Raw genomic sequence first — 25,865 nt, 5'->3', positions numbered from 1 at the left:
TGTTCTTTGAGCGAATCAGGATGAGCTGCCCTTTTTTGCTGAAATTCAGCGCACCGTGAGGGCTGGGCGGCCTGACATTTCATTAGCACCGTGAACAAAGGAGGAAGCGACAGGCGTTACTGACAGGCGTTACTGCGACAGAGCCGTTGGAAAGCGATTCCAGCCTTCCTCATTTCTCATCAGCATTATTGTCTTTCTGATCTTGATGAATTTAAAGTTTAACAACCTAAATGCGGGGTTGTCTTTAATCACACAGCTGGTTACAGCCGCAGAAAAGTGATTTTTACATGTTTTTTTAGTGTCACATTAGTCATGTTCTTTCCTGTTTTAGAATAGAATAGAATAGAATAGATTAGAATAGATGTTAACGGTGTTGGTCTCGTCATCCTCACTGTACATTGTCTTTAGATTGTTGTAGGGTCCAAGTGGAGTTTCCTTCTACCACACTTGATAGTTATGGCTCAAATGTAATGAAGACACCTTAACCCGGGAGCTTTGAACATCTGTGACATTGATGCAACATCCTGGGGTTCATTTATTAGGGTTTTGCAGCAGATAAGTAACAGGCAGGCCTGGGGGCCTGTTGTTGTATTAAACAGGCTGTAATAACATTTTCTCTTACTCCTTACTTTTTTCATGCATCACACTGGTTTAACTGGTGCAATGTGGCAGCAACCGCGATTTCCCGCCAAATCGCCACCTACAGATTAATTAATGTCCCTCTTGGTCCGTCAGTTCATCTGCTTTACAGCCTCATTATCCCTGCGTGCTGGTCAGATTGTGTGCGTGCGGCGCTGGCCGAGTCAGGAAGGACCCCTGCATACAGACACCCTGCAGATAGACGGCTCGTGTTGCAGCGGTTGCATCCCACAGCAAAATGTGAGCCCCCCTCAGTGGTCCGAACACAATCCCTGCTTCCTGCTGATGCCATCGTCAGCCCATTAGCCCCAGCTTGCCCACCCCTGAAGCTCAGCAGCTAAGATCAGCTCCGGTTACGTCCTTCTCCTCTCTCCTCAAGAACATCCTGTGCTGAGGCTCCAACGGACAAAGAAATACATAAATAAAGAAAGTGGGGGCCAATTCACCTTGAGCTTTAAGCACTTGTTATCCTTATATGGGGGAAATGACTCTGTCAGGAAAACAGTTATAAATACCCTCAAACATTTGTCCCTGTTAAATCGGGTGGGATCCAGCTGTTCTACATCTGCTCTGTTTCCCCAACAAAGTGACACAAACTGTGTCACACCGGCAACACCGGTGGTGCATGCCAAACTCAATTTGCTGTCATTTTCGGGGTGACACTTCTGCGATGTTTTGTGCAATTATGATAATTAAACTGCCACTTCAACAAATGGGGAACAAATGGTATCTGTGCCTTCCCGTTGCAATGTTGTGATTCATTCCCCCGGTTTTTGCAGCGCGCGTCGAGTGTTTCCCTCCAAAGCGCGATCTGGGTTTGATGCTGTTCGTTCGCTAGAAGTTCGCATCCATCTGGTGAGACGAGCGACACAGCGAGTCAGCAAACCGCTGGCCAACGCTTGTTGCTTGGCCTCCAACCTCTGACCTGAGAAAACCCAACCAGGCTAATGGATTTCAAATCTCAAGCATTGGGAAACGAGCTTGATTATGCGCTCGGGTCAGAAAGCAGCCATTACAAGCTCCAGGGTTGAAAAGCTTGCTCTGTAGTAAGGTCTACTCATTCTCAGGGAGGTGACAGCACCCTCGGAGCCTCACGTGTGGGGCTTTTGTCTCACTGCATTTATTATTAAATGGCTTTAAATGCATGAAAACAATGTTTATTAATATATGGGTTTGATTGACCTGTGGGCTTTTAAAAAAATAAAAATAAAAACGCACGGTTCAATTAATGATTAACCGCTAGGGGGCACTGTTTCACAATAATCTCCAGAGGCGCGGGTTCTGGTGACGTTCATGGTGCTGACTCGCTTACCTGATTACCGCTGACCTGCTTCTCCTTCCCTCTTGTATTACAAGAATATACATTTACCCTCACTCAGAGCTGCAACGATCTTTAGAATGTCATTTTGAAGCCGTCAATTGAAAATTTTATTTCCAAATAAACCTGTTTTGCTGAGGGATTAAACACCAGGTGCATTGTGGGAAATGTTAGATAAACATCGCATATCAAACACGAGCTGATTGTTTGTTCGGATCGGGTGGCCTCTGTGGAATCCGCCTGTCGCTCACCCTTTCTTTCAGCCTGTCTCCCTTGCGGTGCGTGATGGATTTGAATCAACTCCTCTCTCTGATTGGTGATTTTTGTAATTAAACGCGGCCATTTTTAATCAACAGCCTCATTGGTCTTCTGTGTAGCAGCATCATTGACTCCCTGCCACTGATGGGTCATTCTACTTTCAGAGATATGTTTCTTTTCATAATAGGCTGATGACTTAATAACACAAACGGAAACTTATCTTCAAAATCCCACCAATGAAAGGCTTGAACTTTGACTTAACTGTCGGACTTGGATAAATTGCCAGACTGTTTGGATAATTATGTAAAAATGAAGGATCCGGTAGTGTCCTCCGACCAATTATATGTGAATTATAGACACAGACATGAGACGAGTGTCCTGTACAGGCTCGGCAGCCACTTACTACCAGCTAATTAGGCTAAAATGATGGCCTTAATGGCCTTCATCCAGACTGTCCCTCTTGTACCGTATATCAAAGCTAAAATAAAACGTTCATCTCTCGATGACAAATGGCTGTCAGAGGAGTAGTCTGGAGAAAGGTAGTGCCCTTTTAAAAATGCCTCGCCCCCCCCCCTTCCCCCAGCGATTTTCTGTGCACATTCACATTAGGATGCATGCTCGTTCCTGCATGAATGTGCAGGCGGCATGTGTTGTACCATTAGAACAATTTGCCATTATTACCTGCGCAAGGAAATCAGGCAAAAAGGGTGAGGCTGAAGCGTCTGGGATGCCCCCTGGTGGCTGACTGCAGTAGCACAGCTGCTGTTACCTATCATTTTATATATGGCACCCTATATACTGCAATGACAGGAACTGACAATACATATTCCCTCTTTATTTCCTATCAGTGGTTGTGATGGTAAATAAGATACTGTCACAACAGTCCTGCACTGAGCTTTTTTTTTTTTTTAAATGAGTTCATTGGCCCAGTGATCCTTCATCTCCCATTCTCAAACTCAAGGCCTTAAAGCCATTGGAGTGGGAGCTGTTTGCTGACAACTTATTAGGCAAAGCTGATTCAAATCCTAACATCACTAACAATAAATCCCCAAATCACATGAATTAAAGGAATGACAGGGATCAGCGGTGATCCGAGTCCCAAACCTTTCCGATTTAAGGTTTATTGGACAGTTTTTAGACAGATTCGTCATCAGCGCTGCCTGATCTAGGCCTGGATTTTTTGCCCCAACAGCTGTTTAACAAGCTTGCAGTTTGTTTAGGGGTGCAAAAGTTTCTGGAAAGGCAGAGCAAACCTGGAAGATTGAACAAAGGTAGAACAGAAGAGTGAGAAAAAGACCCCCCCTCCCCAGATGGATCTAATTCTATACATTTATCTCTGTATCCTGGAATCTCTGAAGACATGTTAAATATGTCCTAATTTCAACAGTTCTATTTACGGAAATCAAGTACTTTCAACATGTGTAATTTGATGTGAGTGTGCCGTTCCACTCAAATCAGTCGTAATTATGTTAGCAGCCATATCACTTCATTTGGATGAATGCTAGTTCCATTCCTAGAAAAACAAATGAACCCAAATTTACAAGAAAGATTCATTTGTATTATTCACACAGAACGGAACCATCACTCATTCATTCATTCATCCCTGGGGAAAAAAAGGAGCAAATAGCATCGAGCCTGCAAGGAGGGGGAGGCAGTTTACCATAGCCAGCAGCCACTGTCTGAAAGTCGTTTATCAGAAACATTTCCCCTCTGCCAGAGTCTCTGCAGCACAGCTCTCACCAAGCTGCCAAGATAAATTAGCTGCGTCGCTCTGTTTCCCCCCTTTGAGGCTGGGATACACTTAATGCCCCTTTGGGTGTTAAGAGAAATCTGTTGCATCCAGTCACAATAGGTGTCCTGACTTCACAGCCGGCGCCTCCTGTCACGTCAGGCTAACGCGAATCGGGACCAAAGTTGACGCCAACTTTTCACAGCTGTTCTGAAGGCAGCTCATAAAGGAACCTGATCCTGAACCTGAAGCAGGTTCTAGACATTTACTGGTGTTTGCGCACCAGAGAAGTCTACAACACTTTTGTTTTTACTCCTGGCATGTTTGTTTTTTTCTCGATGGCGATTGCATGTCGGTTACAGATGGGGACGAGACCGTGGCTGCATCAGACGGGGTCTGATGGGCGCTAGACTGCAGAGAAATAGGAAAAACGAGTCCTGGACTATCCAAAGTTGTTACGGTTCTTTTATCTGCGACCCTTCCGCAGTACAAAAGGCTGTGCTTTACTGTACCGTACTGATCCATGTTCTGAGCCACGTAGAACAGAACAAGGAACTCCACAAGCAGAAGCAGCAAATAAGCTAAAAAGAAGCATCTAATAATTAAAGTAATAATTAAAAGACCCCCATTTTCACATCAATTTACAATGCTCACTAAAAAGCTGCATTTGAATCTCCTGCTCAGAAGAGGTGGGGGGCAGCGTTTAGGTGGAAGGAGGTACCATTTATGGCTCCCTCTCCCTTTCAGCACCAACAATTACTTTGTTGCCAACCAGTAACGGGGCGCACGTCGGACCCGGAGCGGCACAGCTCCCTCTACCTGCAGCAGCAAGAACACAAACAACGAAGGCGGAACCAGCCAGCCTGCTGCGTTCACACCTACCAGATATACGTTCAAAAGGTCAACAGGCAGCGGGGACATAGTAGAGGAGGGTCCAAAGGACAGTGAGGAGCAGAGGCTCAGATGAGGTCTTGGACGTATCGCATAGGCTCCACACGACCTGATTTACAGCCATGATGATGGTTTGATTAGCTGGCAAGTCCCTCAACATCTCGCTGCTCTTGCCCCGGCTGTCAGGGCACTCAGGCGAACACGGGGAGCCCCGAGGAGCCAAAAGGTTATCCACCTCCACAACATCAGTTCAATAATTGATGAAAACTCTGCATTTTATATGGACCTGTCGTCTTGAAGGCAACATTTCCCAGACCTGATACTGTGTGACCTGTGCTGGAGCTCTTCCAATCCTCCCCTGACATCTACTAATCCCGTCCTCCACTTATCTCAAGCAAACAGTCGGACATTCCTGTGTGTGCGTTTTCCACATGTTGGGTTCCTGCACACATCGGCTCGAATCAAAGGTTCCTGCCGCGTAACAATATTAAAATACTAACTGATTATGGACGCTTGCACACAATATAAGACTCGCTCTGCACAGCAGTGCCCACTGTCTGAAGCTCAAAAGGATAATAATGTACAGTCTGACATCAGCTGCTTGCCATTAAATTCCTGTGCTCGTCTCTTGCTTTTTCCTTTATCCTCCGTCAGATTGGGAGCGTTCACTGCTTCACTGGCCGCTCTGATTGAAACCCCCTCCTTTCATCTAGAGGAACTGCCCAGAGACACAACTAAAAGAAGCAGCTATCTCTTAAAAAAAAAAAAACATTATTCCCATGAGCTCCAGCCATCAAGCAACTAACACTGTCATTTACGACCTGACGTGTGACACTAATGCGGCAGCTGCATAAAGGAGAAGCTAACTGCATTCATGTCGGTATCATTGTGAGGTCGCCGGTCACTCAAATGTGAACACGTCTGGATTTAGCTGTCAGCCCAGCCATGAAACTTGGCACCTGCTATATCCGCGCTAGACTCTGTCTAATGATAACAATCAATGACTTAATGAGAGTAATTCATGCTGCAGAGCGGATGGATTTATGATTATAGTCACGTGGTGTTCACCGGCTTACTGCCTTTAAGGAAGAATGTTTACAAAAGGATACTTGTAGATGCAAATTTGATTATGAATTGATTCAGTTGGAGGCCTTTTACAGTTGGATTATGATTAACGCCACGTAGTTATATTGATCTGTTGATCAATTGGGAAATTTAGCTGGTAATGAGAGTCAAATGTGACCCATCAAGGATGGTGCATTCGGGCCCAACTGAGCCTCAATAAAAATACAAGCTAAATAAACGTCTGAGATGTGTTTTGGTTATGTTTCTTTTCCAATTTTGGATGCGCATTATCATTGGTAATGGATTGAACCAAGGGTCCCCTTGGCAACATCCTGGTTTGCCTTCATGAGAAGCTGATTAATGAAGAGCAGCATCTGTTCCTTCTTCTGTTAGCGCTCACTGCTTTCATTCAGGCCGGTGCTGTGTAATATTTTTTGCTGGCACAGACCGACAAGATCACTGCTCCCTCCCACTGATGAGCTGACAGAGTGAACAGGAAGGAGTACAGGGTACGGATATCTGAGGGGAATGGTGGCATAACAGATCACCATGATTCGGTGAACATGAGTAATCAGAAAAGATTGTCCTCAGAAGAGTTTGTGCCTTTGATAAACTACCATAAGGAGAGAGCGACTGAGGTGCTAGCTGATTGGGCTGACTTTGCACTGTCATGTTCTCGGGAGGTGGCTGAGGCATCGCCTGGTCAGAAAACAGGCCAGCGTATTAAAAAAATGCAGCACTGTTTGATCCATTTGACCTTTCTGTAAGGCAAAAATAAAAGGCCAACATTGCCTTTGACTTTCACGCAGTCCACTGGAGTGAATAAGGCACAGAAATTGAGATAATCTGCAGAATGAATACAAAACATCTTCAACATATTATGAGATTACTAAACTGTTCAAAACCACCTGTGCTGGTGTCATGTGGGCTCATGTCAGGGATACGCGATTATAGCTAGGGGGCGGTATCGAGCCCTCCTCGTATTTCGAGTGAGGGGTGCCAGCATCATCTGTCTGTATGTACATTTAATTATGTCTCTGGCATGCTGAAAGGAGCCCGATAGAGTGAGAAATTGGAGCAGTCAGGTGTTTGCAGGCTTTAAATAAACTCGAAACATAGCTGGATCAACCAAATGCAGCCCCAAATGCATATAAATACTTAAATTCTCGCTTAAGCGGGTTTTTAGACAAATTGGGTAGATGGATGTATATATAAATATTTGATCATATTCAAGTATATGTAATTTCTTTTCAAGCAAGAGAGTGAGGTACAGCAGATAAAGCAGCATGGCTTTAAATACTTTTTGGTTTTAGTGGGTTTTATGCGGCGCCATTATCAGACAATTATTGCTAATGCAGTTGCTGATGCTAATGCGCCCGCTGTTGTTGTACAGTTCATTAAAAACACTGAGCCCTGCCGAACATAAATAACTTCAATTAAGGTCAATTAAGTCAATTTGACCATTACCTTTCACAGCAGACACATTTTCTTATTTAGGAGAGGAACATATAAACAAGCATAACGCACCGAAGACAGTTTGTCTGCCATCCACATACTTTATAAACTACCCCGCCCCCCTCCACACAGACACACACACACACACACACACACACATACACACCTCTACACTTGCCATTTACTGGCTGTGTTAGCCTTGAATACCCCGTCACCAAAAACAGAACCAAGAACAAACCTTCTTGTTTATAATGCAGAAATAATCAGGCATGACGACTTTGACACCCCTGCCCCATTGACAGACAGACAGCACAAAGCTGCAGAACAACCATAATCCAGATAAATGCCTGGTGCGCCTTAAAAGTGTGATTGTTTGAGGGAGTGAAATCTCCGAGACGGCCTGTCTGGTGGAGGCAGCTCTAATAAAACTGCTCGCATTGTCAGAAGTCTGATTGTGAGGTCCAAATTTGCTGGTTCACATTGAAAATTGTCTTGGATCACCCTGGCGTGAACACTGCCGCCCACTGCGATCCCACATCCGCTGTCATCCCATAGTGTTCGTGAGATCATACTGAGGCAGATTGCCAATAGAGGCTGGATGGGTACAATTTGCAATGGTACCCATCCCAACTGTCTTAGTGGAGACGGGAATCTCCAATCCTGCCACTTAAGGCTCCGGCTTTCCTCCCTCATTGCTGATTGACACTTGCCAGGCTGTTGGTGCAGGAGGATGACTGTCGCCCTCAGCTCAGGCGTGCAGGCCAGAGGCTGCGTGAGGCCACCTTCCAGAGATAGATCTCATCCGGGGCGGCGAATTGAAGTGACATGGCTTAATCTGCAAATCAGAACGAAAGGTTGGCCCTCCGCCCCCCCGAAACAGACATTTTTGGAGCGTTCTCGCCACGCCATCGCTCAATTTGCTAACTCATGCTGGGAACTGCAGACACACAGTCAGTGTATCCAAATGTAGAGTGAGAAGCCAAGTATTCCCCCCTGTGGACGGGGGCTTATGTGATGATAAGCAGCCGGGCATGAACCAGCACTTAACCAGCCCTTGGGAATGAGAGGCTGTTAACAAAGCGCCATGTCAATGACGCATTTGACCCTTCAAGGCAATAAATCGGGTTTACCTTTAGTGTTTGTGCTGTTTTTGTCACAAATCAAGAAAAGTGGCGGGAAGGAATTTTATCCCTGTTTAATGCTGATATGCAGTAAGGAGGGTAAAGGGTTTTTTGTTGTTTTGTGTGCTACACTGAAATTGCAATATTAAATATTTAAACGGTGGTACAGTAATGAGAGGCTAAAGCCTCCCAAGAATTACTTTTCCTACTTCAGTGCTCGATGTCGAAGCAGAAAGTCTTGCAGCCGGTGTACGTCTGTGACAGCCTCGAAAAGGAATTAAGATATATTCAGTGGCTTTTGCGGCCCAAGTCTTCCGTTAAAGTAACACATTTGTCTGTATGTTATGGGATGGAGAAGTGGCGAGAGGAGAGAGTAAACAAGACAGGGCGCAAAACAGAACCTGGCGATGAAGTTTGGAACGGGATTCATTACTCTGTGGAGCTTTGCTTCATAATTTCAGAGAGTAAGTACCTTTAATCTTGATGAAATGGTCCCCTGGACTCCTGTTGTTGCACAGGAGCGCATTAAATCATCCTTCGCTTGCCTGTGCGTTTGACTAAATACTTCCCCCATCAGCGCTAAAGCTGACGCTCTCTCTCTCTCTCTCTCGCTCTCTCTCTCTCCCTCTCTCTCTCTGTGTGTGCGAAGTCTCTCACAAACAGCAGCCGCATGAGTGCGAACACAGCGGCTCCGCTGTCGGAAGAGCGCGTCAGGCTCCATCCAAAATGTGCCAGTGTGACGCGTCCAGGTCTAAAGCGAGGCAGCGGGGATCCCTCGCCGAAGCCGGGAAGCTCTTTTTAAAACACACGACCTTTCATGGCTTGAGGCACATCTTCATCAGCGGCTCGTATCCGCGGAGGGTTGCGTGGCTCCTGGCGTTTCTGGCAGCTCTGGCTCTGCTCTTCACCTGGTCCTCCAACAGAGTGCGGTACCTGCTCTCCTCGCCCGTGTACACCAAGGCGCACATGGTGTACGCAAAGCGGCTCGTTTTCCCCGCCGTCACCATCTGCAACCAGAACCTGCTGCTGCCGAGGCGCATGAAGAAAACGGACATCTTCAGCGCGGGCAGGTGGCTGGGAGTTTTCGGGAAGAACTGGCAAATTACGCCCGCCGCGAGAGACGCGCTCATCCCGCTGCGGAGCGACGGCGAAGGCGTGGACGCGCCGTGGTCCCCTCTCTCGCGGATTTTGGACTTCAATCACTTCCTGCCTCCTCCGCGGGAGTCCCAGCCGTCCATGAGGCAGCTCCTGGACCGGCTCGGGCACCAGCTGGAGGAGATGCTGTTGTTCTGTCGGTTTCAAGGGGAGCTCTGTGGCCCGCGCAACTTCAGCACCGTGAGTGTGTAGCAAAAGTTCCGTTCTTGACTTGAACTTCCGACCTCCCTCCCTCCCACTCCACAAGCCACCACAAGCCTCCCCTAATCCTACCCACAAAAGAAGGGCGGAACTAGAAGTGATCTTTTTCAAATACCTTTGATACCAAGATCTTTCCATCCAATGTTCAGTTCGTTTGGAAATCCATTTATCACAACTGTTGCTGCTATCAATGTCACACTATATTTAACTGTGCTAAATAACATGCGATATTGTTCCCTAATGACTCATCCTCATCAGACGGAATATTTTTGGTATGCTTTGCCAGAGCTGTCCTTTTATTCAGTCTTTACACAAACTCATTTGATTATGTGCTCTCACTGTGTGTCACGATTCCGCCCACACGAGAAGCAAAACATCGCAGTTGTAAATCGCTGGATCAAAAGTTGGAGAGTTCCCTCCGAGATTACAGTGGAATATAATAGTTTTCCACATTCCCTGGTTTCTTTCTGTCGTCAATCTTGTCCAGACAGGATAGCCTTCTTAGATTTATCTGTAAACTGCAGCCCAAGTTGGCTTGCACTCCATCATCGCCTGAGAACTACTGCGATGGCTTTCCCCAAATTTTCTTGTGCTCTTTGGTGTTTTTTGGTTTCCTCCAATTCCCAAACTACTCTCCCGTGAAGTGGCCCTGGGCTCACGTGCCATCAAATTGTTCCACCACAATGGATCATTGGACAGTCACACTTCCTTCAAACCCTTTTAATTGCAACCACAAAACATGATATCACAGGTAAACACATGTCCTAACTAGTGTCTTTAGTGTGTTGCATCGGTTCCACCTATTGTCACGCGTTGCCACCGCTCTTCTCCCTTCTTTGCTGCATTTGAACAGGCAATATGCACATTCTAAAAACTGAATAAAATAGAAGGGAACATAGCTTTTCTATTTGACCTTCTTGAAAATCAGAGCTTTAATCATTTTTTTAGGCTCAGAGAGGACAGTAGCAATTGTAGATAAAATATAATGTTGCCAGTGAATCAAACAGCACCATGTCCTGCCAATAGGGGGTGCTGTAGCACCCTCAGTGCCCACCTGTACAGGACCCTTGGTCAGATCTACTACAGGCAATGTTACAAAATGACAAGGAAAATCAGTCGGAATCAAAAGCGACCTTTATATACCTATATATATATATAAAAATGAAATCAGAAATACTTGAGAAGTGATGCAGAAGAGTCAGGAGATTTCCTTGATACACTGGACTTCAGAAGACATTGCACTTTGTAAAGGAATCCTTCCTTACATGCGTCTGTTTCAAAACTATATTTTGTCCCCCGGCCTCCTCGCTCTGGCCTTCCCTTCCAGTCACAGCTCAGTCTTCCTTCATGCGTGCTCCAGTAGCACCGCTGCTTTGTTTTCATCCCACCGGTCCCTCTTTGCTCGGAGTCCTCCAAGATTGATTTCAGATACAACAACAATGCAACAACATGTGGGCCGGCCCGTGCACCACACTCATCACCATCAGTGTTGCCTTAGTTTGGATTGTATCGGTGAATCTATGTTAAAGTGCAGACTATTTACTGCCTGGATAATCTGTGTAATGCACCCGTCAAAACCAAAACCACAGCCTGCAAACAAATCATTTGTGCTACCCATTTGTGCCTGAAGTGGTACTCTGGTTTAATTCTAAATGCAATAGAGGCATCGGACAACAACAGCGTATCACCCGGGTAGCCCCTCAATAATATAGCGTTGAGGGCTCATAAAATCATGGTCAAAAACCTGCTGAGGGAAGGGGATTTAGGGAGAGTTGTCGACTGCAAATGTCGCTGTGTCTTTTTTGCAAGAGGAACCTTGGCCAAGATGAAAAGCGGCAGAAAGTTGAAGAGCTGAAAGGCAGCCCCAGCAAAACCTACTTCACAGAAGTCACTGCACAGACATTCGGGAGCAGTAAAAATCCCTTTCTGTTGAAATCAGCTGAGCCTTTGGGGCCTTGGGTGAGGCGCGTTTTTGGTTTCCCGCAAATGCAACCGTAAACTCGAAAAGCCCCATCCTTATTTGTTTGTTTGTCATATTGTCAACGCCATTAGGTTCTTGCTTAAGTCATAACAGAAAACACGCATTAACAAAATTAGCTCCGAGCAGAAGATTGATGCTATGAACATTTCGGGGGGAAAACTACTCTACCTTGAGGCATTAATCGCCTTCTAAAGTGGTCACGCTAACAGCTGTGCTCATCCAAAGCAAATTAGCATTTATTTGTAGGCTTGTTTTTAATGGTGACATGGTGAATTCTGCTTTCTCTCATGTTCTAGACCATTTTTGCCCTCTGAACACCTCCTCAAGGTTACATTCATGTGCATCATCGTGTTTCCCGGCTGCACAGGCATGGGTTCAGAGCTTTTTTGCTGTTGCCCCTCACTAAACGTGGCGCCAGCATGGCTGAAATCAAGCGCAACCGTGGGGCTGCCTTTAATTTACACATAGTATTTAGTGCAAATGGCCGAGGCCCAGACAGCCGTAGTGATATCCGACCTCTTTCACAGTTTTTTTTTTAATACTGCTAGATTTCACCATTCATGCTGAGAAGATTCAGTAGTTCCATCATAGTGATTTGATGGAGACCTGCTCCTCACATCATTGTTAGCAGGATATGGTCAGTGGGCCATGAAGCACTTTGGTGTAGATCTGTACTTGGTTTTCTTTTTAATACTTCTTATTTTTCCTTGTACCTGGCTTGTTTCATCACTTCGCTGTGTGTATTCCTGGAGACGCAGCAACAGGTCAGTTGGAGAGCCTTCCCACTTTTTGTAGAGTGGATTCTCGGTGGAACTCCTACTGCCATCAGATAATAGGACTCAGAAAAAGTGGAGAAGCTTTTCCAAAGCTTATGGCACCTTATCAAATGATTGAGTTTGCTCAATTACTTTGAAAGTTTTATTTACTCATTCATCCTCTGCCTTGATGATTAGCATGTAAGTATAACGTTGTCATAAAAATGTCTGGTGTACACTAGAGAAGCTCTTTGCTAAATGCATTACCACAACACGTGTTGTGTTTACTGACCGCCGTTAAAATGTCACAAGAGGGAAATCAGCGTCCTGTTGTTGGTCAAGGTTTATCCGTGCTCACGATGATGCTGTGCAACTGTTGTTGCGCCTGGGTGTTCTCAGTTTTCATGGTAAGTAGCTTAGTGGCAACTTCACGGAACAGCTTGTGCGTCTTTGTCACACTGTCATGTGACGGATCGCCACGGGCTGTTGCAACAGTCGTGGGCTGTCTCTGTGAATTATTCAGCAAATGAAAGCCTGTGACATTGCTAAGAGAGTGCGATGTCTCCGCCAGTATTTGTCTTCAACGGTGGCCACACTACGGACACGATGCCGAGATGTCGAAGCCATTCTGGGGCACAAGTGCACACGGCAAAGCTGGCTTGATGATCCCCGTGTGTTGGACATGAAAAAAAAGATGTTCATTCTAAGGAAGCCTCAGAGGTATTGAACACAATGAAGTATCCTGATTCCCCAAGGTCGCCACAAGCACCCACCGCTGCTTTGCACAAAGAGGCTCGCAGCATCTAACGGGTTACCACAGCAACTGACTACAGACGTCCTGCAGTTAATCACTGCATTGGTCAACACGTAGAACACGGTTAGAGAAAATCTTGCGATCATTCTTGATGATAAGAACATGCCTTCCGTGGCCATAAGGCTCAGATTTTAAAGAGTAGTGATGAGGAACGATCTGATTCCTGTGAAAGGCCACTTCAGGACCGAGACAAGTTCTCTGGCAATATACTGATGTTTGTTTCCTGCACCGAGCTTTGATGACACAGCTTTTCACTTTGTTTTGGCTACTCATGCACTCAAAGAGCTCATATCTCATATCACCCTCCAAACAGCGGAAGGCTTTTTAATACATTTCACCACTCTGCATCCTAAAAGCGCCGCATTTACAGCTGATCCACGCCTCATTCTTTTCCACACGCCCCGCTGAGCAAGACTCACGTATGATAGTGTCTCACTTCTGGAACATGGCTGCGCTATCTTCAGTTGTGCATCTGCTGTTTGGGACTTCTGAGTCATTTGTCATAAAAGTGCTGATGTTTGACTGTTGTGTCACCGGTGCCATAAAAAGCATCTCTTGTTTTTTGGGGGGGTCCTCACACCACAACCAGGAGAATTACAGCTTCGATCAGCACAAACCTGCTTTGTGTGCAAGTGTGCGTTCTTCCGGCAGTGCAGAAGGAATTACAGGACTGAAATGGACACTTTTACCGTCATAGCTCTCCCATTCCTTTCTGTCAGACCTTGTCAGATGCCTCCTTTTATTAGTTGGTCCGTTTGCTGAGATGAATGTCTAACTTCAAAGGTTAATGTTAAATTAATTGTGCAGTGGGACGATTTGGGTTTGTGACCACGTGGCTCGACAACATACAAAAGGGAACATTTAATTTTGGAGTGCATCCTTGACGTTCCATCTCCTAATGTCCATGATTCAATTAAACACCCATTAGTCCAAAGGCAATCATCTCTTTACCAATAGGTCACCGCTGGTTTGAGAGGAACAGGTCTGACTGGTCTTTTCTAGCGATGGTGCCTGCTTTGTTCCATTCCAGAGGAATCCATTGAGTGTGTAGTCACAGCTATGGAATAATGAAAAATAATATATACTATATTTCTTCTAGTTGAGAGACCCAGACCAACAACAGAAGCTCCACAATCTTTCCTTCCTAAAAGTGAACATATGCTGGTTTTATTACTTCTGTCTTATATTTATGGGTCATCTATTAATCTTGTGATTATTGCAGCCCAAAATTGGATGAGGAATCATCTGACTAAGCATTTTCATACTTAAGTGTTAAACTTATTTTTTCCCTGACTCATTGATTATTATGTGCTATATTGATTGCCGTAAAATGTTTAAATAGTATTTTTGCAGCATTTTCATTTTAAGATTTGTGTGACTTGCAAAAGTCCACAGATTTAGTTGACGTCATTTTAGAAGACTCGCTATTTCAGAAATCGCTCTTGTTTTTGTTAAAAGTTGCCGTAGAATTCGGAGAGCCTCCCCAGCATTGTTTGTGATTTTAATTTGTGGCTGGTGTTTTTGTGCGAGGGATGTTTCACTCTGAAACAAAAGTCATGTCATGTCCTCTCAAGCAGACTCTATAATGCAGCCCTGAGAGAGACGAGCTCAGTCTGTTGACGGCATTTCAAACCCTCCGAGGTGTGTGCGCCTGACAGCATAACAAGGTCTGTTGACCGCAGGGGGGGTTTATTTAGATGCTTTCAGAACAATCATTGTTTCATTAGCACTGGGATTCAAGGCATTTACCTGGACATTGTTGCTTTAACATCATGGTCAAAAGTGACAATTTACCGTGTGTGATTAAATCCTTGTCATTTTTTCCCCCAGATATTTACACGCTATGGAAAGTGCTACACCTTCAATTCTGGAAACAATGGACAGCCTCTCCTGGTGACCATGAAAGGCGGGATGGGGAATGGCCTGGAGCTGATGTTGGATATCCAGCAGGATGAATATTTGCCTGTATGGGGAGAGACCGGTAAGCTAAAGAGAGACTTGTGCTAAAACGGATCATTTTAACTCGAATACAAATGTCTGTTAACTTTCCATGTAAGAGGGGCTTTTCTTTTATTCTTATTCAACTAGACTAGTGGACTTGGTGTACAAGCATATCTATTTGTGCATTTATAATTAGCTGATTGTACAATGTTTTTTCCAGAGTATTTGTGTGGTTTATTTCTGGAAATATTGGTTCCTGCTGGCTCGAGTTGCCAGGGAAAGGCTTGAAGAGAATTAAATTCTTCTCAGACAATTATAAAAATAGCTATATGGTCAAGATAGTTAGAATAATCAGCTCTGTGAGGGCAGGATTTGTTTCTCTCTGAGGACAGGACCGGTGAAGTCATAGAAAAGGTTACAGGTTACAGGTTGTAATCTTGGCCCATGAGAAAATGACAAAAAGTCTGGGAGGTAGGCGTTCCCCTGGCTGGTTTGGTAACCCTTGGCTTGTCACCTACTGTCTTCAATTAACACCAGTAACTCCAGTCGAAGTATAGGCCTATGTTGCATGAGAGATATTTTCTTTCTCAACAATTCACTTCAGCTTTATTCAGGTTATTGTTGTTACATTTTCTCTGACTTACCCACTCTCAGATAACCCTCAGACCTCCTACTGTTTATTTGGCACGTAAAACTGACAAGTAAATAAACATCCTAGATTTCTGCTCTCCACAGGTCTTGATTGTAAGATTTTATTTTATTTATTTTTTGCCACTAGTTTTGGCAGATTTGACACTCCCTGGGAGATGGTCCAAGTATGCTGTTGGTATAAATATCACATTTTCTTTAATTTATGCAGCAAATCCTTTGTTGTTTCGGTGCTACTACCAAGAATAGTGGGAAACAGAGACCACTGTCTCCTTCTGAAAGGGATGTCAGTTCATGATCCCCGCAGCAACTTTATTTAGCTTTTGTTCCACGCAGGGGTCATCTGAAATGGTTGCAGAGTGGATTTTATACCCGTCAGGATTACTGATATTTTCAACAAAAAAGGACTGGAAACTGTCAATTAGATTTAGACACAGCGCAATGTAGTATATATTTATTGTCTTTTGTAGGTGGATCCATTTAGCATGTACTGGATTAATAGTACTTTTTAGTTAGTTTTGGTTTCTGTAGAGTCATTGGTTATGCTACCCATGCTAGGAAATGTGTCGGAATATGAACTATGAAGATATGAACTATTTTAGGTATTATACCCTTTTAACTCATTCCATTTTGACAATTATGAAAACTTCATCCAGCAGAGGAGATGACACTGCCTGAGTTAGTGGGTAATGGGCTATAACTGGGACAGTGTGGGAGAAACATTAATGCTTAAACATGTAATGAAAAGATTTATGACCATTTATTTCACATTTGGTGTGAAGCTGAAGATTGATTGTTTCTTGTAAAAATGAAAAAAAGCAGTGTATCATCAGTGTATCACTGTTTTTCTGATGTTCATATGGATGGTGGTGTTTGGGGGCAGTGCGGGCTTTAATAAATCTAACGAATGGGGTTACAGAACCCTATTCTGTTTGAAGTTTGGTCCAGTTGTGATAACAGTGGAAGAAAGTGGAAAGTAAAGAAATTAGAACAAATTAATCAATGATTTCCCAGTCTTTCCTTTAGGGAGAGTGGGGCTAGAAAGTCACCCCACCCCAGTGATTCATTCTTGGGTGAACGGAGGCGGAAAATGTTTTATCTTTTATTGGTGCTTCAAGTGATGAAATTTGATTCTGAGTGAGCTGCGGAAGCACTTCAGTGCAACTTAGGATTTGATTTATGGCTAATTGGTCAGGGCTTTTCTCTGATGGATATACACATAAAAGTCTTCAAAATGGATGTTTATTTCCTTCTGTGATTGTGTTGCTCCCTGGTCAATAGGGATAGTTCTTTTTTTCGTGTTGTAAAACTCTCTGAGGAGCTACTCGTTTGTGGAGTTCAGCAGAGACTCCTCTGAAAGGCTTGAGAAGGCATACCTGGGCGACAAAGAGGGTTGGAATTTGTTTTTTCCCCTCATTAGGAGGAGCAGAGTTGGCCTGACTGATGTTTGCATGGAGGAGAAAAAAACAGAGGAACTTTGATGTCTGGTTTAGCAGCTGGGGGACGCCATTTTAAGTCATAAGAGATTTGCACGTTCCTTCTCTTCTGTCTCTCAAAGCCAGACATGTCAAAGTGAGACTTTTAATTTTCACTTACTCAATTATATTTTTCCATTTTGAAAAGCATACTTCTTCCTTCAAACTGCTATCAAATTTTATGTTTGTTGTTGCTTGCATCTATATTCTTTGCTCCAACTTTCAAACTTCTATTCCCTCTGGTCTTGCATGTTTCTCAATAATCTACTGTTCGCTCTCTCCTCTGTCTGCTTTTTTCTCTGCAACAGTGCTATCAGAGCTCACCAAACATTAGAACGCCAGGTGTGCTGCCAGGTGTGTGCTCGGTATATTAAGCTCTTGGCCCACTGGGCTGCATTAGCTTTGCATCTGCAATGGAAAGTTAGTGTTTAACCTTTTTAATCCCTGTCTGGTCTGCTGTGAACAGTTGCAGATGGGGTTGTTTAGCTGGAGCACCCTAGAGGATAACGGATCAGAAGCCATCAAATAAACCTTTGCCCGGTCTTCCCAATGTGGTAGCTGCATTCAATAAGGTGTTTATTTCTCTACATCCACTTTTAGCTTCTTCAGCTTCCTTAAGATGTGTTGAAGTACAGGCAAGATGTATGTTTAGCCTTCAGGCAGCTGATAGCATGCAGCCTAGCGGGCCACTCAGAAATGTTTAGCTTCATGATCATTATTCCACAGTTAAGAATAAAAAGGGATTTTTTTTCTGTGAGGCAAAAAACAAAACAAAAGGAACTCAAGATACCCCTGACAAAATCAAAGCATTCTTTCAGAAGTGCACGCTTGGAAAAATTGTTTCTCTCATGGGCACACAGTTCTGACGCACTTATGTTCGCTTAGATATGAAAACGGTTTCCTGTCTTTTCTTCATTACAACATGAAATACTCCTGCTGATGAAGATAGTTGGATATTGATCAGGAACATGTGATTTAATTGTAGCATAATTGTATCTGATGCTTCAAGGCCACGTACATCAAATGAGAGCGGAGCCATTTATAAAAATCAATGCGTACTGCGGACTCTTCCACAGCACAAAATGTCCATTGCGCTCCAAGAGGGCATCCTGGAACGCAGATTCCACATTCATCAATCAGTTGAGTGACATCCTAAACAAATTCAGGATGTCACTCTTAAAAGAACTTAAATGGCTTTCACTTGAAGCATGCATGATTGAACAATTTCACTTAAAAATTTGCTTCATGTGTGACTATTTGTCTTTGGGTTGTTTTTAAAGGGAGGGTAGATGTTAGGAATACCGAAATTAGCATGATGATTTAAGATGGGGACTGACCATTGAAGATTCTGGTTGTAAGTGATGAATCCCACAAATCCATTTTCTATATGTGCGCTCGAACTCATCTACATAAAAACACGATCGCCAAGGCTTCCCTAAATGTTAGCCTTGCAGAGCCTGCACACACAAAGCAGAGTTTTATGCTAACGTCCCTGAAAAGTTCCCCAGTGTTGAGAGACATCAAACATCATTTCATCCCTTCCACAAGGGGCCTGGAAGCAGACTCCAAACTCTGTGCATTACATTCACAATGGGGCTTCAGAATTACTGCCTTAAAGTTACTGAATTATGGATGTGGCACAGTTTTTCAACTTCTAACTCTGCAGTTGGGGTTGCAGGCTTTACAGTAGGTGATAATCACGATGACAATGAGTAAGAGCATATCACAGCATTTGCATTCTTTTTTTTCAAACATTTGCATCCATTTATAGAGTGAATCTCGGAGTCAATGTATAGCCTTCCCTAATTGGTCAAGCTACCAATGTTAGTATATGTTGCTCCCAGTGTAAACACAGTGAAGCGGTGACTGTTGTCTTTAATCCTTGGGTATTAGTGAGGACGAAGCTTCAGCGAGCTGTTTTTTTTTTGTGTAAAGTGCTTTTACTAATGTCTCCCTCAAAGGTAAATAAAATATAGGGCCCAAAAGAATACATTGTTTTCTCTATAATGTAAAACTTCCTTGGTATTACCACAGAGTATTACATCAGATGTCAGTTAAGAGTAAATACATCGTAGACGTGTGTGATACACGGGTTCGTGCTTAAATAGACTGGGGTCAGTGTCTCAGGACATTTTGTGAATTAAAAATTTATCAGTTAAGTTAATGAATGAAGATCAATGAAGTGCTTCACTGAAATTGTCCCATTATTATTCCATCATAAACATTCATTGCGTAATAATAAACACGCGCTGGTTGTTAAAAATCATTAACATAACGTGCCATCTGGATCTACTATTTATTATGCAAGAAAAATCACGGCCTACTGCAGTCCTTTGAAGAAATAAGAGGATTATGCAGATTCTTTTATTTGTCTGTTTAATATTGTTTTTTAAATTCATTTTAAAAAAACAATTTAATACAAATTTATTGGATGTATACAGCAATTTACTGTCGACTGGGGCAATTTCAAATTTAACTCTATCTTGAAAGTTGATGTGATTTCTGCAAACATCACACCATAACGGCAGAGTCTTATGGCATATAAACCTGCTCATAACCTAACAATAGGCCTATGGGCCCCAGGTGTACAACACTGAGGTTTACAGGCAAAAAGAAGCTAAGCATAATGTTCAGCAACATCATCGATGATCAGGAGGCTCTGTTTGTGCGACATGACAAAAGCATCTGCACCATCTGCAGACACCAAAATTGATCATGCCGCAATGATAAGGAAAAAAGGCCTCCACAAAACTAGAACGGGCCTTCACAAATGTTAAACCAACGTGACTGTTTACCTACCGCGCCTCAAAATGATTGCGAATGCAAACAATATCAACGGAGGGAGAAAGAAAAGGCTGAAAAATCAAAAACTTTTGGAAAATAGTTGGATGCTTTGGTGGAGAGCAGAATGCTAATAAGCAGAGTGCTGATAACAAGCAGGTAAAAAATGAATCCAGCACATAAAGTGTGAAACAGGAAAAATAATAATCTCTTACAACCTCAGAGACGTGATGAAAGGACTGTTTTCCCTCCTGGATTCTGCTAACGAAGCCTGGTGAGACCCTGACATGTCAGACAATAATGGTAGGGGGTACAGTTCTCTTAATTATTAATGGTCCATGCTGATATGAAGCCACACAATAGCGCAGAAGAATTCACTGTACACACAACCGTTCAAAGTCGGGTTTTCTGTTGCAATCCTATTGTGGTGAGCCGTAATGAAACACAGTCTTTAGTGATTTATCATCTATGGAAAACCTCAGGTAGCAAAGCATATTATACAGAAGACCAATTAAGCCTGATTCTGTTCTAAACGTCAAGCAAAGTCTTGGAAATCTTACCTAAATTAGCAAAGGGGAATGCACATTTCCATCATCTGGTTGGAGGGGATAAAGTAGGTTATTTTATTTTAAAATGCAGCAGAAAACTGTGTGCTGCAGACTCAGCTAATGGCTGTCTTTCCTCACGCACACATTGGTTCTGTTCCACCACAAATCACAGCTGAACTTAAACGCACAGTGTCGAGTGGTTCGTGTTTACTTTTGACTCGCTTCGAACCAGATGGCCTTAATTTAAGGAGGCCACCAACTTTTTTTTTCCCAGGCAGGAACTTTGGCTCTCTTTCTGTATTTGCGGCGCTCCAGGCGGAAAGCATTTGTCTTTGGTTGACTGCATCAGAAATGGCTTTGGATCCATCCTCAGAAGAGCAGTGTGTTACAGTTAAACACCCCCCCCCCCCCCCCATCCCCTTCCTTTCCCCCAGTCTCAGTCACAGCATTCTTTCTGAATTTCTCCTCCCTAAGCTGTTTAATTGGGAAAAAAAGTGAGAGAGCCTGGAACTCAGAGGACGATAGCGAGTGACGGGGATGCGGCAGGAAACAGGCATCCTTCTTTATCCCGGAGCCTCTTTTCAAAGGAACTAAATCTCTTGAATCCAGCCTGCTATCACCATGATAAGCGGCGCCATTTCTCTGCCAGAGTGATAGAAATATGTTTGCACACGTACAGGGTTTAAGACATCATGTCATGATGATGTTCTAGAGTGGCTTCATTTAAAATCTGTGCAGCGGGGAGCTCGCGTAAAGAGTCTGCCAGCTCTATTGATTCTTTCCCTTTCTCTTCATCATCATTTATTTATTTCATTTAGCTATTCAATTTCAATCCCCCCCCCCCACTGGGCCTACATAAGCGTGTACTTTGGGTGTCAATCTTCCCTATTCTTACGCTCCACATTCCAGCTTTTGTTAACTCCCCAGAGAATCTTGAGCTGTCATTACTAAAAGTCAATAGTTAAAACAAGGTGCAATTACCCCCCCAAGCAAGCAATGGTCCACCGCTGTGCAGGTGAATGGCTGCATTCAAAATATAACTGCAACCTTTTCTTGTTAATAGATGAGACTTCATTCGAAGCGGGGATCAAAGTTCAGATCCATACGCAGAATGAGCCGCCGTTCATAGACCAACTGGGCTTCGGAGTTGCACCGGGCTTCCAGACCTTTGTTTCCTGTCAGGAACAACGGGTAAGTCACAAATACAGTATCTCTGTTGTGTATCATATAGAGTAAATACCACATATTAGCAGATGCATCCAGTTTTGACGAGGGAGTGGAGGGCAGCTACTGGCATGACTGAATAACAATAATGGCCATGAACATGCAGATGTAAGAGAATTGGAAAGGGCCAGTGGATTAAGGCCCTAGAAAAGCATGCTTGGATTAAAAAGAGCAATTATATTGTTGAGAAAATCATTGACACAACTGCGTGACCAGAACCAGAAGAGGTTTGTGACTCTTGCTCTAACACATATTGTCACCATGGTGAGGAGATAATGTTTCAAGAGCTAAAACTCGCTGCTACAGGGCTCTCAAGTTTTCATCTCAGGTCACAGATTCTTGCAACCGGGGGTGTCAAACGTCATATTACATAACATAACGTCAGCCATCTATATGTGCCATTTATATCGTTTGATACCTCTGGTATTTTATAATTAACATTTAAAATTTTGGCCATTTTCTGGATTCTATAAACAATAAGTTTAAAAACCACACAAGTGTTGCAAGCAGGGTTAGATTTAAGAACAGGGAAGAAATGACAGAAGCAGATACTCCAATCACAATATGTCCCCTCTCAGTGAAAGAAGAAGGCAACTACTTGACTTTATCTGCACAATTGCATTTTTTTTACTTTAGTAAGTAATAGAAATGAATATTTCCCCTTCAAATTAACAGTAGTAAGTTATGCAGTTTTTACTCAACATTACAGTATAACGGCAACTGTGGTTCCCCCTCAACGATTGCAGTTGAGAAAATGTCTTGTTTATTGCCCCTCCCCCCCTAATTTTGAAATACTATCCACCCCTAGATAGGGCACTGGGATTGTGCACTTGCATTATGCATCCTCTTCTAATTAATGTTCCTGTCGTCAGATACACTGTGTCTTACCCGGATACAGTAGTGCAATTTTCTGATTGGCTCATATGTAGCTGTGCTTTATTTTTTGATTGGATGATGGGTAGTCAACTTTATGGACAGGTGCATGTCAAGCTCCTGTTGAGCTCCACAATGCCCAAAGCAGCCTGCTGCATTTTCCACTGTATATATATCGCGGTGTATCTAGGTGGGCGTTGGATAATACTGGGTGAGAGTGTGAAAAGGCTGAAAAGGTCTGTATGAATGGCTGAAACATGAGAGCCCTGTTGCTGTGACCTTTTTCCAACGCTGGCACTTTTGTCTCAAGATGGAACATCCTCATCATCAGGAGGATTTTTGTTACAGTGCTTCTGAAATGGGTTCACCATTTGCCATGTTCACCACTTTCGCAAACAGTAACCACAATCAGAGCGCCCAATTCTCAGCTCGACAGACTTTTGAATATGTTAGTCAACACACAGATGTCATGTTTGTCAGAGGCCACAGAGAAAATCAATTTGCTATTGGCCATGAACTGCTGAAAGCAAGCCCACGTTTGACAATCAAATACCAGACTATATTTATTTCCAGAGCAAAAAGGATATTTAAATGCTGTTTTGTTTTTAAACATATTCTTGTTATTGAAGATTTCTTTTCAATTTCTCTTTGACACAAAGACCTTGGCCATTAAATTCTACTTGTTTCTGGGGTTACTCCAGAAACCATCTCAGTGGATGCCTATCAAAAATCTCTTGTTCTGATCATAGTTTCTTTGCAAAATTGGTTCATGCCACCAATCATTGTAATGAATTAGCCATTCAAGGCAGTTTTGCTATGCTTGTTACCGACCCTTTTCAAGGCTTTCACCAATGTTCTAAGGGATAAAGCATCGTGCGATGCAGTAAACACTGCACTATCAGCACCATCTTGTCTTTCAAGGACACATGTTATTATGATTTTGCACGAAGAAAGTTTAAAACAATTTTACCTGGGAAATTGAGCCTGTGCTTGACAGAGGTGCCGAGGCCCCTGCCATTGCACTATCAATAATGTGTCAGATGTGAAGGGCCGCCACTCTTTTTTCTTTTGCTTTAGATGGAAAGTTGACCTACAGTTCGACCACTGCCTTCAGCATGCAGAGAGTCACTGAATGAAAGTCATAGTTGAGGCTGAATGTGCTTTTTATGCACTCAATAAAATGATCAACACACACTTTCCGTCCTAATCAAGTACCATATTCAAGATTTACTTTTTTTATTGACTCTCTTTAGTGGAAGCAATTACAGTGGTGCATGATAGTGCAACATAACAGAGAGGACTTCCATTTTTCTCTCCCACAATCCTACTTAAAAATGAACAGTTCTTATTGTAAGTCCCATATTAACAGTGTAAAGTACACACAACAAATGCATAAATAAAGAAGATATCAAAAAGATATTTAAAAAAACCCACCCCACATTAAATCAAGAAAAGTAGGCCTTAATTATCACAATCACGCACAGATATTAAAGATTAAAATTTAATTTTAAGAGAAGTGTTAAATGAGTTTAAGGAGCCATTGAGGGAAAATCTAAGCTTTTCAAGTTTGTTGAACAGTGACACCCACCTGCTATGAGATGGCAGTTGAGGGAGTCTCCAGTTGAGCAGTTTGAGTGGCAAAGGCTGCATGAGGACTGCAAACAGTAGCATTATATGCTGTGTTGAGCGTTTTGAAAATTTCACACCAGAATGCGGCAAGTCTGGGACAGAACCAAAACATATGGGAATGGATGGCTGGAGATTGTTTGCAACTGTTACATGAGTCAGTTAGACTGGGGTAAATCCGAGACAGCCTCAAATTAGTGTATGCAACTTTACACTGTCAGAGGATGTGCCTGGCACAAGCTAAAAATGAGTGTACAAGCCATAGAAGCGGTGTAGTTTCACTGTCTCAGGAATCCTCGATGCTGGGGTGATAACAGTAGAATTGATTATGTATATGCTTAGAAATCAGCCATTTTTGTTGAGGATCAAGAGCCAATATGGTTGCCAGGTGTGGCTTAGGGAATTTAGAGTTCTGATTCTGAACAAAAGGCCTTACATTAATAAAATGAAATGGAATTTATGCAGGTCAAATTTAAAAGCGCAGGAAAGGACATAAATTGCCCTTGGTTGTAAAGCTCCCTGGATGTTGTTATCCCTTTGTTAAACCAAGTCTAAAAAGTCGGTGCAAGAAGGCAGAATTCTTTGATAATTTACAATGGGGGAGAGGTCTGAGGCTCTATGGAAGCTCAGGCGTGTGCTTGTTTGAATCCAGATTTTAATGGTTAGCTCCCACTGATTTTAAGGTAAAGTTGGAGGCAGTCAAAGGGATTTGGGAGCAAACCAGGGAATGAAGGGAGTGTTTAGAGGACGCAAGTTCCATATCCAAGTTCCATGCCGTGTGCCCTTCATCTACTGTGTTAATATTCCAACATGAACATTTATTACAAGACCAGTAATTGTATAAGTAATTGGGAAATGCTAAGCCACCAAAAGCCTTTATGAGCTCTGGCGATGATTTTCCCATGTGCGAATTTTTTTTTTCCCAGTGGAAGGAACTTATTTACTGATGGAGCAATCCAAAAAACTTTTTTAATATGGATGGGAATGTGTGCAAAAACATTTAAAAACTTGGGTAAAACAACCATTAAAGTAACATGACTTTCTAGGGAAAATAATAATATAGATATATAGCCAATATATAGACATTTGATTTTGCTGCTCCCTACACAAATATGTTTATTATGTGGATACAAAGCTAACAAATTGCAATCTGGCTAAATAAATATTTAAAACTCTTATCTAGAGGGTTATCATCATCCCAAACATTTGAAGGACATTGCAAGGAGTAGAGGTTAGAGTAGAAAGAACTCAATATCTTATCAATCAACGCAGATTTGATCATAGGGATCATTCTGGATAGTGTGATAGGCTAACCTTCCCGTTTTATCCCCAGTCCCAAGGAAGCATTGTTTAGCAGGAAATAACAG

The 25,865-nt window shown here is 43.1% G+C and overlaps 1 protein-coding gene across 3 annotated transcripts in view; it reads left to right on the top strand.

Annotated features, from left to right (window-relative positions):
• The window catches only part of asic1b (acid-sensing (proton-gated) ion channel 1b), a 115,057-nt gene that overhangs the window by 76,944 nt on the left and 12,248 nt on the right, over nt 1–25,865 (top strand). For 2 of the 3 annotated variants that reach the window (XM_003973090.3, XM_029827087.1), the window contains 2 exons: nt 15,213–15,363; nt 21,839–21,966. In XM_003973090.3, coding sequence (XP_003973139.1) covers nt 15,213–15,363; nt 21,839–21,966 — 279 coding nt within the window. Of the gene's footprint in view, nt 1–9,134; nt 9,812–15,212; nt 15,364–21,838; nt 21,967–25,865 lie in introns of those variants that run through there. The other variant, XM_029827088.1, reaches the window with a different exon arrangement.

This window comes from Takifugu rubripes, chromosome 19 (assembly GCF_901000725.2).
Source record: "Takifugu rubripes chromosome 19, fTakRub1.2, whole genome shotgun sequence".
Classification (NCBI taxonomy): Eukaryota; Metazoa; Chordata; class Actinopteri; order Tetraodontiformes; family Tetraodontidae; genus Takifugu; species Takifugu rubripes.
The sequence above is the reverse complement of the archived record's forward strand: the minus strand, read 5'-3'. Positions and strand labels throughout refer to the sequence as shown.